At 37.8% G+C, this 13,321-nt stretch overlaps 1 protein-coding gene across 3 annotated transcripts; it reads left to right on the forward strand.

Moving 5' to 3' along the window:
* The first annotated feature begins 5,984 nt into the window (after nucleotides 1-5,984).
* LOC129447649 (ATP-dependent DNA helicase pif1-like) lies at nucleotides 5,985-11,293 on the forward strand. Of its 3 annotated transcripts, none has more exons than XM_073860819.1 (8): nucleotides 5,985-8,624; nucleotides 8,843-8,981; nucleotides 9,173-9,368; nucleotides 9,461-9,545; nucleotides 9,842-10,124; nucleotides 10,211-10,673; nucleotides 10,748-11,059; nucleotides 11,149-11,293. In XM_073860819.1, the coding sequence occupies exon 1, from the start codon at nucleotides 6,123-6,125 to the stop codon at nucleotides 8,250-8,252; it is 2,130 nt and encodes a 709-aa protein (XP_073716920.1). In that variant the 5' UTR covers nucleotides 5,985-6,122; the 3' UTR covers nucleotides 8,253-8,624; nucleotides 8,843-8,981; nucleotides 9,173-9,368; nucleotides 9,461-9,545; nucleotides 9,842-10,124; nucleotides 10,211-10,673; nucleotides 10,748-11,059; nucleotides 11,149-11,293. The 3 variants fall into 3 exon arrangements, with proteins under 3 accessions (XP_073716920.1, XP_073716919.1, XP_073716918.1); XM_073860818.1 differs by having other exon boundaries at nucleotides 10,760-11,059; XM_073860817.1 differs by having other exon boundaries at nucleotides 10,211-11,059.
* The last annotated feature ends 2,028 nt before the right edge of the window (nucleotides 11,294-13,321 follow it).

Consider the following 13,321-nt stretch of genomic DNA (forward strand, 5'->3'; position numbering starts at 1 on the left):
AAGTTTTCTGTGATGGTTGGGGTTAGGGAATGGGGTAGGTAAGGGGAATATAATATACAGTTTGTACAGTATAAAATGCATGACGTCTATGGAATGTCCCCACAAAACATGGAAACCAGAATGTGTGTGTGTACCACCTACAAATCTGTCTGGTATTATAAAGTTATACCAAATTAAAAGTTAATGCATGCCTAACTATGCTTTATTTTCTTTTTTTTATGTGTGGTGGTGTATTGGTAAAAGGCTGCAAGTTGAGGTAAGTGAGAATTTTTTTAATTTTTTTTAATCAAAGTATTTATTTGCTGTATAAAAAAAAAAAAACTTTAACCATACATGGCTAATAAGACTTATGTTTCTTGTGTGCTGAAAGACTTTGTAAAAGACTGCGCGTTGACGTAAGTCAAATGTTTAATTATTATTAAAATACTACTTTAATTAATTGTAGTTGTTTGAATGCCAAGTGTTATCCACTTGTGTTGTAAGATAAATGAGACTGACGTTTTATATGTAATGTTTTGTTGTTTTTACAGATGCCACGGCCAAAGAAGAGGTCTGCAATAGCAAAGAGGCTATATGCCGAACGATGTGTTACAGAGGCTGCACCGCTTCCTCTTAAAACAAGTCAAGCAGAGGCTGCACAGCTCCCTCTTAAAATAAGTAGAGCCGAGGTATCGCCACTTCCTCGTAAAACTAAGGTAGACTTGTCAGGAATTGCTGGCAAGTGCCATTGTGCAAAACCCCAGCAGGTTCCACTCCGTCCTGCAATAAAACGGGTAGAGGCTGCACCGCTCCCTCTTAAAACAAGTGTAGCCGAGGTTTTGCCGCTTCCTCGTAAAAAAATGGTAGGTTTGCCTGATGCAGGCAAGCTGTGGAAAACTATGGAAAACAAAGGTAAAACTATGGAAAACCAATCCAAAACCAAATCAATAAACCATCCAAACCCAATGAACTCTGAATCAAACTGTGAAATTTCCAAAAATGTACATGAAATTGCTTTGAAAGCTTTACCTGCAAGTGTTGAATTTCCACAGAAACCAGTGCTAAAAGGTTCCTTTCATCAAGGTGATGCCCGTTTTGGAGATTCACGCAACAGACAGTGTGGTGCTGTCAGTCTAACAGCAGTGTTGACAAGCAAGATGAAGAATGTGCTGACCTGGTCAACACGAGATCTTGATGGTGTTTTGGTGGCAGGAACACAGCTTTATGAAACTTTACGAAACCAGGGTAACATAAATGACCAGGAAGCCATGGGTAGGCATTACATTGCAGTCCATGAATTACCAAGGAGACATGTGCTGGGTAATACAGTCTTTTACATTGAGTACACAGATTCTCTGACCGGATTGGTAAATGTTGATGTTTACGATGAAGCAGTTAGCAGTGTGGTTATGCCACTTGATGTAGCTCTTCAGCAAACTCTACTGAGTGCTGATGCCTTTCTTTTGACTATATCTGCCAACACGTGTGCGGTCATTAAGCAGGGATCATGGTATGCTTTTGTTGATTCTCATGCTGTCAAAACAGAGACAAGTTACGTTGCTTATCACAGCAGTATACAATCCTTGTACAACTACATTAACGAGATTGCAATGTCATTTGGTGTAAATGAGCCACTATTTGAGATAACCGGAGTTATGGTTCATACAGATGCTGATGACTCTCAGTTGCTGGAAGCAGATAACAGCAGTCTTCCTTGTTCTTCCAGTAAGGTGCTTTACAGTGAAATTGTAAAACGCACACCCAAGGTATGTGAATCTGTGATGACGGAGGTTAGAACATCTGACTTTTCATTACCTGATGCTATAGTTCCAAATGCAAAAAGTAAGAACCTTCCAATACATACAGACCAAACTGTGTTCCAAAGTAAAGGAAAAAAGGCAAAAAGAAAGCAGTGTGATTTCCCAGATAAACAGTTGTCAAAATGCAATGTTGAAAATGTTGTAACTGATGACATTATTATTACTGACATTACTATTCCAGACATATTATTTTGTCCTTTGACTCATGAAGATCAGCAAGCTTTATGTAAAGTTGTACTTCTGACAAATGATAACAGTGACCGTAATGTTGTTATAAACTTTGGTCCAATTGCAGGTCCGTGTCAGACTAAGAGTATAAAAGCAGATGGCAATTGTTTTTTTAGATCACTGGCACATGTGATATGTGGAAGCGAAGAGAAACATTTGAAAATTCGCCGTGCAGTTGTCAAACATCTGAAAACGAATGGTCCGATGTTTCAGAGGTATGTCAGAAGTGAGTATGCTTCAGTAGATGACTATTTGACACAATCTAGAATCTTTTATTCTGGGTCATGGGTCACTGAAATCGATATATTTGCCGCTTCTGATCTGTTTAAAACCACCATAATGACATTTAATAATGGCAGATGGAGTGCTCATAACCCTAGTGGAGAGGTATTGACACCTAATGCAATTTATTTAAACAATTGTAACAATAATCATTATGAAGTTGTGATATGTGTTAAGCACAGAGATCAAGACTATGTTTGTGCTGGAGCATGTGACAATGGAACATCAAATGAGACGGCGAGTAAGCCATGTTTGCGAAAAAGAAAGGTAAGCGATGCTACAGAATCTTCTGCAAACAAGAGACATAGGAAGAGATACTCTAACAATAGTGAGTACAGACAAAAAAAACTGAAGTCCATGAAAACAAAATACTGTCATGATACTAATTACAGGGATAGTAAACTTGACTCTGCCAAAGCAAAATACTGTCATGATGCTCTATACAGAAAAAGTATACTTGACTCTGCCAAAGCAAAATACTGTCATGATGATCTTTACAGGAAAAGTATACTTGACTCTGCCAAAGCAAAATACCGTCATGACATTGTTTACAGGGTGAGTAAACTTAAAAATCTTTATGATGCTTATCACAAAAATGTTGATGCTCGTATGGTTAAATGTGAACGCTCCAAGAGAAAATACCTTCAAAACCTGGCCTTTAAGGCAAGAGTATGTGAGTATTCCAAGAAGAAATACCTTCAAACAAAGAAAGAACAAAAACTAATTGATTCTAGTATTGCTCATTTTCGCCAGGAAGTAAGTAGAGGTCCAGAGTTTGTGTGCTCTGTCTGTCACCGTTTACTTTTCAGAAAGCAAGTAAAAGAATGCAAAACTGAATGCTATGAAAAGAAAGGAGAACAAATTGCTGCTTTGGCCAGAAGATGCATCACACTGAGGTATGTTCATGTTTGTGATGAGAGATGTTCTGGTAATTCTAATGTTTCTTCTGCAGAGTGCAAACTGTGGATCTGTCCAACATGTCATCGAAAAATCCTGTATGGACAATTGCCTGCGGAAAGTGTTGCTAACAACATGCATTTGGTGGATATTCCATATCAGCTGAAATGTCTTAATTCATTAGAACAACATCTTGTTGCTCGTAACATTCCTTTTTTGAAATTGCTTTGTCTCCCCCGCGGAAAACAACGGGGTTGTCATGGGCCAGTTGTCTGTGTGCCTGTAAATGCTTCTGACATCTGTAATATTCTTCCACGAAATGAATGTGATGACATGATGGTAAGGATCAAACTGAAGCGTAAGTTAACATACAAAGGGCATTACGAGTATAAGTATGTGCACACTGATCGTGTTAGAAATGCTTTGAAATATTTAATCAGGTGCAATAGGTGGTATAAAGATGTTGAAATTAATGAATGGTGGGTCAACTCTTTGGATGAACCGCCAGAGAATGTTGTTTGTGATGAAATGCAGGAACAAAATGCTGAAGCTGAAAATGGCGATGGGCAAAATGATCCTGAAGAAGAAACTGAGGAAGACTTGACCTATGTCAAAGAGCAATGTGGTCTTTTGTCTGACACGTCATTACAACCTGTTGATGTTGGTTGTGAAATAATTGATCAGCATTTTCAGGATGTATTAAATGTTGCACCAGCTGAAGGTAAGAGTCCTGTTAAATTGCTATCTGATAAAACAAATGAAGCTAAATGTTTTCCTGTTCTTTTTCCAACTGGTGGCCCAACATTTCATGATGACAGGGAAGTAAAAATCACACTGTCCCGATACCTAAATGCGAGAATTCTGAATGCAGATGGGCGTTTTGCACAAAACACAGACTTTATATTTTATGCACAGTATTTGTCAGAATTGGATCAAATTGTGTCTAACGTTTCTATTGCTTTACGAAAAGGTTCAGACAAGAGTTTGTTACAGGCAGTTACATCAGATGTGCTCACTAACCCGGAATCGTTAACCAAGTTGCTGAATTACGATGAAGGCTACAAGTTTTTAAGGCCAGTCCGTGGAACACCGCCATATTGGCAAAGCACTCAGAAAGATCTTTTTGCTCTCATCAGACAACTAGGTATTCCAACTTTCTTTGCATCATTTAGCTCAGCAGATCTAAGGTGGCCTGAAATGATCAAAACCATTCTTATTCAAGAAGGTAAGAATTTAAATGTTGATGAGCTTGATTGGTCTGAAAAATGTGGGCTGATTAGAAGAAATCCAGTCACTGCTGCAAGAATGTTTGACCATAGGTGGCATTGTTTTTTGAAAGATGTAATTATGTCTCCTGCTCAACCTATTGGAAAGGTAATCGATTACTTTTACCGTGTGGAATTTCAGCAGCGTGGATCTCCTCATGTTCATTGTCTGTTTTGGGTAGAAAATGCTCCAAAGTTAAATGAAGATAATGAAGACAATGATGCTTTGGTTGCTGCATTTGTAGATCGTTACATCACTTGTGAGATCCCTAGTGAGGATGATTCTGAATTGTATGAGACAGTCAACAGTGTTCAGAAGCACAGCATCAGACATTCTAAGACATGTCGTAAGAAAAACACAGTTTGTAGGTTTAATTTCCCACGGCCACCATCTGGTCGCACATTTATATCAAGAGCCTATTTGGGGCAATGCAATGATGAAAATGAGACTGCAAGTGCAGTTTTGAAGAAAATTAAAAGTGCCTTAACAGATTTTGATGTCAGTTTTGTTTCAACAGATGCATTATTTCAATCAATTGGGATTGATCAGGCTGTGTTTGAGAAGGCTTACAAGAAATGTTCAAAGAAGAAAAGTGTTGTCTTGAAACGAAATCCAAATGATGTTTGGGTAAACCAGTATAATAAACATCTTATACGTGCATGGCACGGCAACATGGATATCCAGTATGTCACTGATGCTTACTCTGTAGTGGTTTATATTATTAGTTATATCACAAAAGCAGAGCAAGAAATGGGACTGTTGCTGCAACGTGCACAGAATGAAGCGTTGGATGGAAATCATGAAGCAAGATCAGCTTTGAAAAGGTTGGGAAGCATATATTTACACAACAGGGAAATCTCTTCTCAAGAGGCGGTGTATCGACTAACAGGTATGCACTTGAAAGAATGTTCTCGCAAAGTCCAGTTTATTCCAATTGGCACAGACCCTGTGAAAATGAGTTTACCTCTGCATGTGCTGCAAGCTGAGCAGTCAGGTGAGAAAAGCACTATTTGGATGAAGAGTCTCGTTGACAGGTACAAGAGTAGACCCAAAACACAAATTTTTGATGTTATGTGTATTGCAAGTTTTTGTTCAGAATACAGGATATTGTCACAATCTGAGATTTCTTCACAAAAGTCCTCCAAAGACAAAGTGATCAAGCTTAACAACAACTGTGGCTATATGATACGAAGAAGTCGAACCAAGCCAGCAGTGGTCAGGTATCCGAGATTTTCACCAACAAAGGATCCAGAGAAGTACCACCATTCATTGTTACAACTTTTTTTACCACATTATGAAGATTGGCAGCTGAAACCAGATAATTTTAACACTTATGAAGATTTCTACAACCATGGTGCTGTAAAATGTGGAAGTAGTCTAGCAAGTGTCAAGTGTACTGTTGATGCAAATCGAGCAGTTTTTGAAAAGGAAAGTGATAAAATAAATAGAGCTGAACAGCTTTTAGAGCAAGGTGTCGATTTAGAAGATGCTTGGGCTCTATTGTGCCCTGAAACTGAAAAAGAACGTGATGAATGTTTAAATCTAAAGAAGCAACGAGTATTGCCAGATGAAGATGATTCTGGCACACTTATTCCAGATCTTGCAGCAAATGCTCAAACTGCATTCACAATTGATACTAGTAATGTTACAATGTCTAGAGATGAAGCATTGAGTTTACTAAGATCTTTAAACGCTGAACAATCTGCAGTATTTCACAAAGTCCGCAAATGGTGTCTACAGAAAGTATATGGTGAAAATTCTGAACCATTTTTCTTGTTTGTTACAGGTGGAGCAGGCACAGGAAAAAGTCATTTAATCAAAGCAATTCATTATGAATCTTGTAGGCTCTTATCTCAGCTATCTGATAACCCTGATGATAGAACTGTGATTTTATGTGCCTCAACAGGTGTAGCTGCTTACAACATTGGTGCCGCAACCATCCACAACACCTTTTCTATTGGTGTTAATGTCAAATTGCCATATCAACCTTTAAGTGATGACAAAATCAATTCTCTGCGTTCCAAAATGGCTTGTTTGCAAATCTTGATCATTGATGAGATATCCATGGTTGACCATCACCTTTTGTCTTATGTTCATGGCAGGCTGCGACAAATCAAGCAAACTGGTGACTACTCTGTATTTGGAAAAGTAAGCATTATTGCTGTAGGAGATTTCTATCAGCTTCCGCCTGTCAAAGGTACTCCCCTCTATGCCGATGCAAAAGGAGTGAATCTTTGGGATAACATCTTTGAAATTGCTGAATTAACAAATGTTGTTAGGCAAGAAGATGCATCTTTTGCAGAAATGTTAAATCGTGTGAGAGTTCGTAAAAAAAATGAATCTCTGAGTCTAAGTGACATTAACATGCTGAAGCAATGTGAAACTGGTGAGGTATGTACTGATATTCACATATTTCCTACAAATTCTGAAGTTGATGAATATAACATGCTCATGCTTCATGAGTGTTGTCCAGATGTGATCAGTATTCGAGCTCGAGATTTTGTGAGGAATCCTAAAACTGGACGAATGGAACCCAAGGTTGGAATGCATACAAAAGTTTTCAACTCTTGTTTATCTACCTTCGTTTCCTTGGGTGTTGGGGCAAGAGTAATGTTAAAGAAAAACGTGGATGTTTCTGATGGCCTTGTTAATGGAGCATTTGGCACTGTTGTCCACATAAGTGAAAGTCAGAAACATGATGATGACGATGACAATGATTTCCCCTCAGCCATTCACGTAGTCTTTGATGATCCAAATGTTGGTAAAGTTCAGCGATTAAACCAACAGCCGAGATTTTCCAAAAACGCAACTGTAATTGAAGCACAAGAAGATCATGTCACAAATGATGGTGGCATAAGACGTCAGTTTCCACTGAAATTGGCATGGGCGTGCACTGTACACAAAGTGCAAGGGCTTACAGTAGATAAAGCTGTTGTATCGCTTGACAAGATCTTTGCTCCAGGACAAGCATATGTTGCATTGAGTCGTGTGAGAACCATCGATGGATTGATCATTCAAAACTTCAAGGAGTCTGCCATATATTGCAATGATAAAATTGAGCAAGCAATGAAAAATATGGTCAAATTTTCTTTAGAGAACAACGGTTTCAGAAATACACCGGGTATATTTAGAATTGCTCTTCATAATGTGCAAAGTCTTCAAGCTCACATTCAAGATGTTCGAGCTCACAGACAGCTTTTGAATGCAGATTGCATTTGTTTAACTGAAACATGGTTAAAAGCTGAAGACAAGGAAGATGAAGTACAGATACCAGGATTTAATTTTAAGCATAATCCAAGAGCTAATTGTTATGATAACAGCAGTCTGCTTTTCAGTAATTTAAAACACCAACGAGGAGGAGGAGTTGGAATATACTGTTGTCAAAATGTGGTTTCTAATGTCATCATTCCAGAACCTTGTAATTTGGAATGTCTCTACTTGACAATTCCACATGTGAATTTAAATGTTGCACTGCTGTACAGGCCTAATTCATATCCAATTGACATGTTTCGACTAAATGTATCACATGTCATTGCTGAGCTGGAGAAACATGCCGGAACCAAACTAATTATGGGGGACTTCAATGAAGATATCATAACATCATCTACTATTAGGATGTTGATGGAATTTAATGGATACAGTCAACATGTGCAACATCCAACAACTGAAAAACGTACATTAATAGATCACGTGTATGCTAAAGATGTGCAAAATATTTCAGTTGAAATTAGTTCGACATATTATAGTTATCACGAGGCAGTGCTGGTTACAGTATGGTAATATGTTTGTATATTGAACACTATATGACTTTGATTTCTCTTGTCTATTTGTCTTTGTGTCTGTCTGTTCTACAATGTGATGCTAACACTGAGAGTGATGTCTACAAAATGCTGTACAGGTTTGCAACTGGTAAAGGTATGCTACTAATCTATCTATATCAAACGGTTTACTTAAAGATGCATCAGTTTTATTTGGTACTACCATATCAACAAGGAAGAAAGTCATGTAAGGTATTTTGCTTGTATGGAATGTATGCCCATTCCAAGATATTTGTATTACTGTATGGTCTCTCTTTCTATATCCCAAGTGCCAACCATGGTAAGAATCAAAGATGTCCAGATTACTAGCAACTGCATTCCAGCTTTTATCCAGGTATCACAGAGTCCTACATTTCACTTAACACCTAGTCTTTCTAGAACTTCAAAGCTACACACAGACACGTTTTTTGTAGTATTTGGTGTATAGCTGAGAATGTTTTTGTGCACATAGCTTATAAATTTAATTAAATTTCAAAGCAATTTCAAAATGACTAAATGTTTCAGATTTTTAGGTGACTTCATTTATATTACTTCTGTTTAATTTCTACATAGCACAAGCCATCCATACAACACTGGGGGGGGGGGGGGTCAAACCGCATAAGAAGCGTCCAACAAAGACTGCCTGCATTCCTACGCAACTAATTTCATAGCACTACATAAAGAGTCAACATGGAGAAGCCCACAATAAAAGGTCAATTTAAGGCTATATTTTACCTCTGTATATAAAAATCTATTATTTTAACCTTTTAAATGTTAAAGTTTTGCTTAGTCCAATAAAATATTTTTTCAGCTAATAAATCACCGTGAATTATTAACTTTTGTAAATTTGTCATGGTTAAAGTTTTACTTTTATTTAAACACTATGTGTTTTTTTATTTTCAGGTTACCAAAATGCACTGATGCTGAAAATCTACATTCTCATCATGACTCATCTGTGAACTATAAATGTATTGTCTATTGGTCCTAAGCACAGATGAACCTACTAACAATACATTTTCAGCTTTGTACAACTTCAAGACTAATGAGCACATTCTGAGATTCAAAATCTCCTATAAATATATGAACTACATACAAAAAGGTTATTTAAGAAACGGTTTTCACATAACTTGCTAAATGTTTTATAGTACACCCTTCAATTAAGTCATAAACATAAAAATATTTTGCTTTCAGATTTTCTGCTAACATCATTCCCTCTACATACTCATCATTATGCTGTGCCTCATGAGCTGGTATGAAGTAAACAACATATTTAAAGGTAAATGAAGTGTGTATTATGTGTGCAAAACCTTAAAATACACTTTAATCATGAATCATGCATTAACCCACTAACTATTCATTTTACCGTTTTAAATGGTGCATTGACATATCTGTGGATGCACTGGGACACATCATCAGTGAACTTTTCAGAGATCCTTTGGTAGTTTGGATGTCAACATCACACACTCTCTTGGTTGACTCAGCTGGGATTGTTTGGGTCCCCAATTGTGGCCCACCATCACTGACCCACTTTTTTAAACCAAATTAACATTAAGGCTTTCTTTGCTCCTGTAGGTTAGACTATCTTACACTGGGAACAGCCAACAAAGCCTATTCATCCAACCTCAACACTGCTCACTGTGAACTTTCCAGCTCATCCTCTGACCCCCCCCCAGAGATCCTGGTATTTGTCCCTAACACTCATTCGCCTCTTCCATGCAGCCCTTCCAAGGAACTGTCAATAATACTAAGATGACCCGGTTTGCAGGAATGCATGTCAGCACCATATGAAGAGGTTGATGTTACAATGACTATCCAGATCAACCCACAATTCCAAGTCTAATGCTGATGAGAGCAGGTTGGCAATCAATGTCACAATAATCAACATTCATAAAGCTCCAAATGTTTTTCCTACCATTGCACTGAAAAAAGTTTCTGCCACAGACCTCAGGACCCGATTGTGTCACCAGCAGTAGAAGTCCTATCCTACAGCTGTCAAGCAGAAACTATGATCATTGTCACAGAAGGGGAAATCTGCAGAGAGTGTTGGTATGTTGCTCTTTCACCTGCAAATCATGGCCAGCTTGAACATTAAGGCTTTCTTTGCATCTTGTAGGTTAGACTATCTTACACTGGGAACGGCCAACAAAGCCTATTCTTCCAACCTCAACACTGCTCACTGTGAACTTTCCAGCTCATCCTCTGACCCCCCCCCAGAGATCCTGGTATTTGTCCCTAACACTCATTCGCCTCTTCCATGCAGCCCTTCCAAGGAACTGTCAATAATACTAAGATGACCCGGTTTGCAGGAATGCATGTCAGCACCATATCTGGTCTTGAAGAGGTTGATGTTACAATGACTATCCATATCAACCCACAGTTCCAAGTCTGATGCTGATGAGAGCAGGTTGGCAATCAATGTCACGCTAATCAACATTCATATAGCTCCAAATGTTTTTCCTACCATTACATTGAAAATAGTTTCTGCCACAGACCTCAGGACACGATTGTGTCACCAGCAGTAGAAGTCCTATCCTACAGCTGTCATGCAGATACTATTATCATTGTCACAGAAGGGGAAATCTGCAGAGAGTGTTGGTACGTTGCTCTTTCACCAGCAAATCATGGCCAGCTTGGATCATGAACTTGATACTCCGTGACTGGGCCTTTCTGATGTTATTCCATGTCAGCCTGCCATGTAATTTGTTTCTATGCTTTAAAGACACAAGCACAGTTCAATACCTACTGTAAAAATCTGAGGCCTTTGGATTGCTGTACTGCAACTTGAAAAATGTGAGCTTAAAAGATTTTTAAATGCATTCTGATTGTAGGATGTTTTTATCATTGTTACTCATTTTAACATTGTTTTCCCCTTCTTCTAGTGAAAACAACAGACTCTACAATCAATTTAGAGAATATCCATAAAATAATTTCAGCTATGAATACTCAATCATCCAAGTAATATTACTATGCAATACAACTGGTATGGATGGCTTGTATTATAAATAAATACAACATTGATGAAAATGTACTTGGTCTCTGACATTTATTGATTGGAATTCTTAGTATAAGGTGAATTATGCTACTATAGAAATCTCCTTTAAATTTGGGTATCTTGTTACATGTACTAAATTTGTTTTTATGAGCAGAGTAGTTAAATATGTCTTAAATTTATCAGTAGTGAAATTTGTTTCCATGAACCCTACAAATTAAGATTCACTAAATAACAAAGTTGTTTCTCTCAAATCTGACTTGTTTTGCATATCTGGCAACAAAACCACACATTTTAGATTTGGTCCCTAGTTGTTGCTTTGTGTTATAGAGAGAACATGCATATATTCGCAATTTATTAAAACTGCAAACGAAAATAATTATAGATGAACACTACATGGGTTCAAAACTACAAGGAAGAATAAACTCTAGACAAAGCTTGAGTATATGAACATTTTTATGTAAAAGACAAAAGTAGATCATCAAGACAGTACATTTTACACTCAGATTTGCAACATTACTTCTCAGCGTCTGGACATGTGCCATATTGGTTTTGAACACAACTGCTTAAAGGTTACAGGTTAGTGGCTTAAATAGAAAGAACATGAAAAATATATACATTCAGAGGTAAATGTGAAGGTAAAGAATACACTGACATTTTGTAGATAAATGCATCAGAAGTATGTTTATAAATTCAGATTTGGACATGTGCCAATAAATACAGTATATATGACAATCAGATCATTTAAGTGAGAATGTGTCTAAGTGTTTTGCTCAGGGACACACTGGTGTCACAGTGGATTCGAACCCAGGTCTCTCACGCTAAAGGCATGTGCCTTATCCACTGCCCCATTACCATTTCACTGGAAATGACACCACAGATCAGAAATAAAAAAATACAATGACAAAACTTTAATAGAAGAAAATAACACCTGCCTCAGGTGGGATTCGAACCCATGAACTCAGGATCTCTATGCAAATGACTTAACAGATGCGCCACTCAGTAGACACAGCTCAAGGGGCAGCAGAAAAGAGCTTACATGCCATACAAAGAATTCAGAAGTTATAAACAGTTCTATAAGAACTGTTATAGTTTATACCCATAGGTGGCGCTGTTCTCTGATTTCCTCAGGACGTCATGCCGAAGCTCCCTACCGATTTTTGCGCCGATGTATCCGATACTTCAAAAGTTATAGCAATTTATCACAGATTTCAAAATGGCGGACAGGCGGTTCGGTCAATCGCGGCATAATACATATCGACAGATGCGGCATGAGCCAAGGAATCCGTAGACACCAAGATCATAATTTTCTGACAAACGATTCAGAAGGTATGCGCAAAAATAGCCGTTTTTCCTATCTCATGACCCATAGGTGGCGCTGTCACCAAATTTGGCATGGACCCCCATTTCATGGTCGACATGAAGCGTACCAAATTTCATTTCAATTGATCAAAGAATGACCGAGATACAGCCTCAGAACCAATTTTGCGTCAATCTCGTTAAGTTCGCGCATTAATTACTTTTGAATAAAGAAAAATATCAAAATTCTGTTCAGTCATTTCTATGCGGCTAACTCCAAAGATCACATGTGCCAAATCTCATAAGAATTGAACCAAATTTGAAGGAGGAGTAGCGAAAAAACGAAATACTGGACATTTCAAAATGGCCGATACTGTAATGGGTGGAGTCTTACTGTAAGGTATTAAGAACAATAAGCATGAGGAGAGCAATCACGTGTACTAAGTAGAATTTTCATAGAGCAAATGGATCACGAGTTATAACCATTTGAACATTGAATTTTTGAGATGATGGTGGCGCTATAGAGTTACTGCTAGAGACCCCATTTTTGGCCAAATGACTATTTATGACCACCACTACAACTGTGCCAAATTTCATCATTTTCCTATATACGGTTCATAGGGCTGCCATAGACTCCCATTGGGGAAGAAGATTAAGAAAAATAATAATAATAATAATAATAATAATAATAATACTAACAGAAACAATAGGTGCCACAGCACCATAGGTGCTTGGCCCCTAAATATAGCTGCAAGCAGCGATAC

This window comes from Misgurnus anguillicaudatus, chromosome 22, assembly GCF_027580225.2.
Source record: "Misgurnus anguillicaudatus chromosome 22, ASM2758022v2, whole genome shotgun sequence".
NCBI classification, from domain to species: domain Eukaryota; kingdom Metazoa; phylum Chordata; class Actinopteri; order Cypriniformes; family Cobitidae; genus Misgurnus; species Misgurnus anguillicaudatus.

Excerpts from the sequence above, each read along its gene's own strand:
- LOC129447649 (XM_073860817.1), top strand. The coding sequence starts at position 6,123 with ATGTCTAGAGATGAAGCATTGAGTTTACTAAGATCTTTAAACGCTGAA.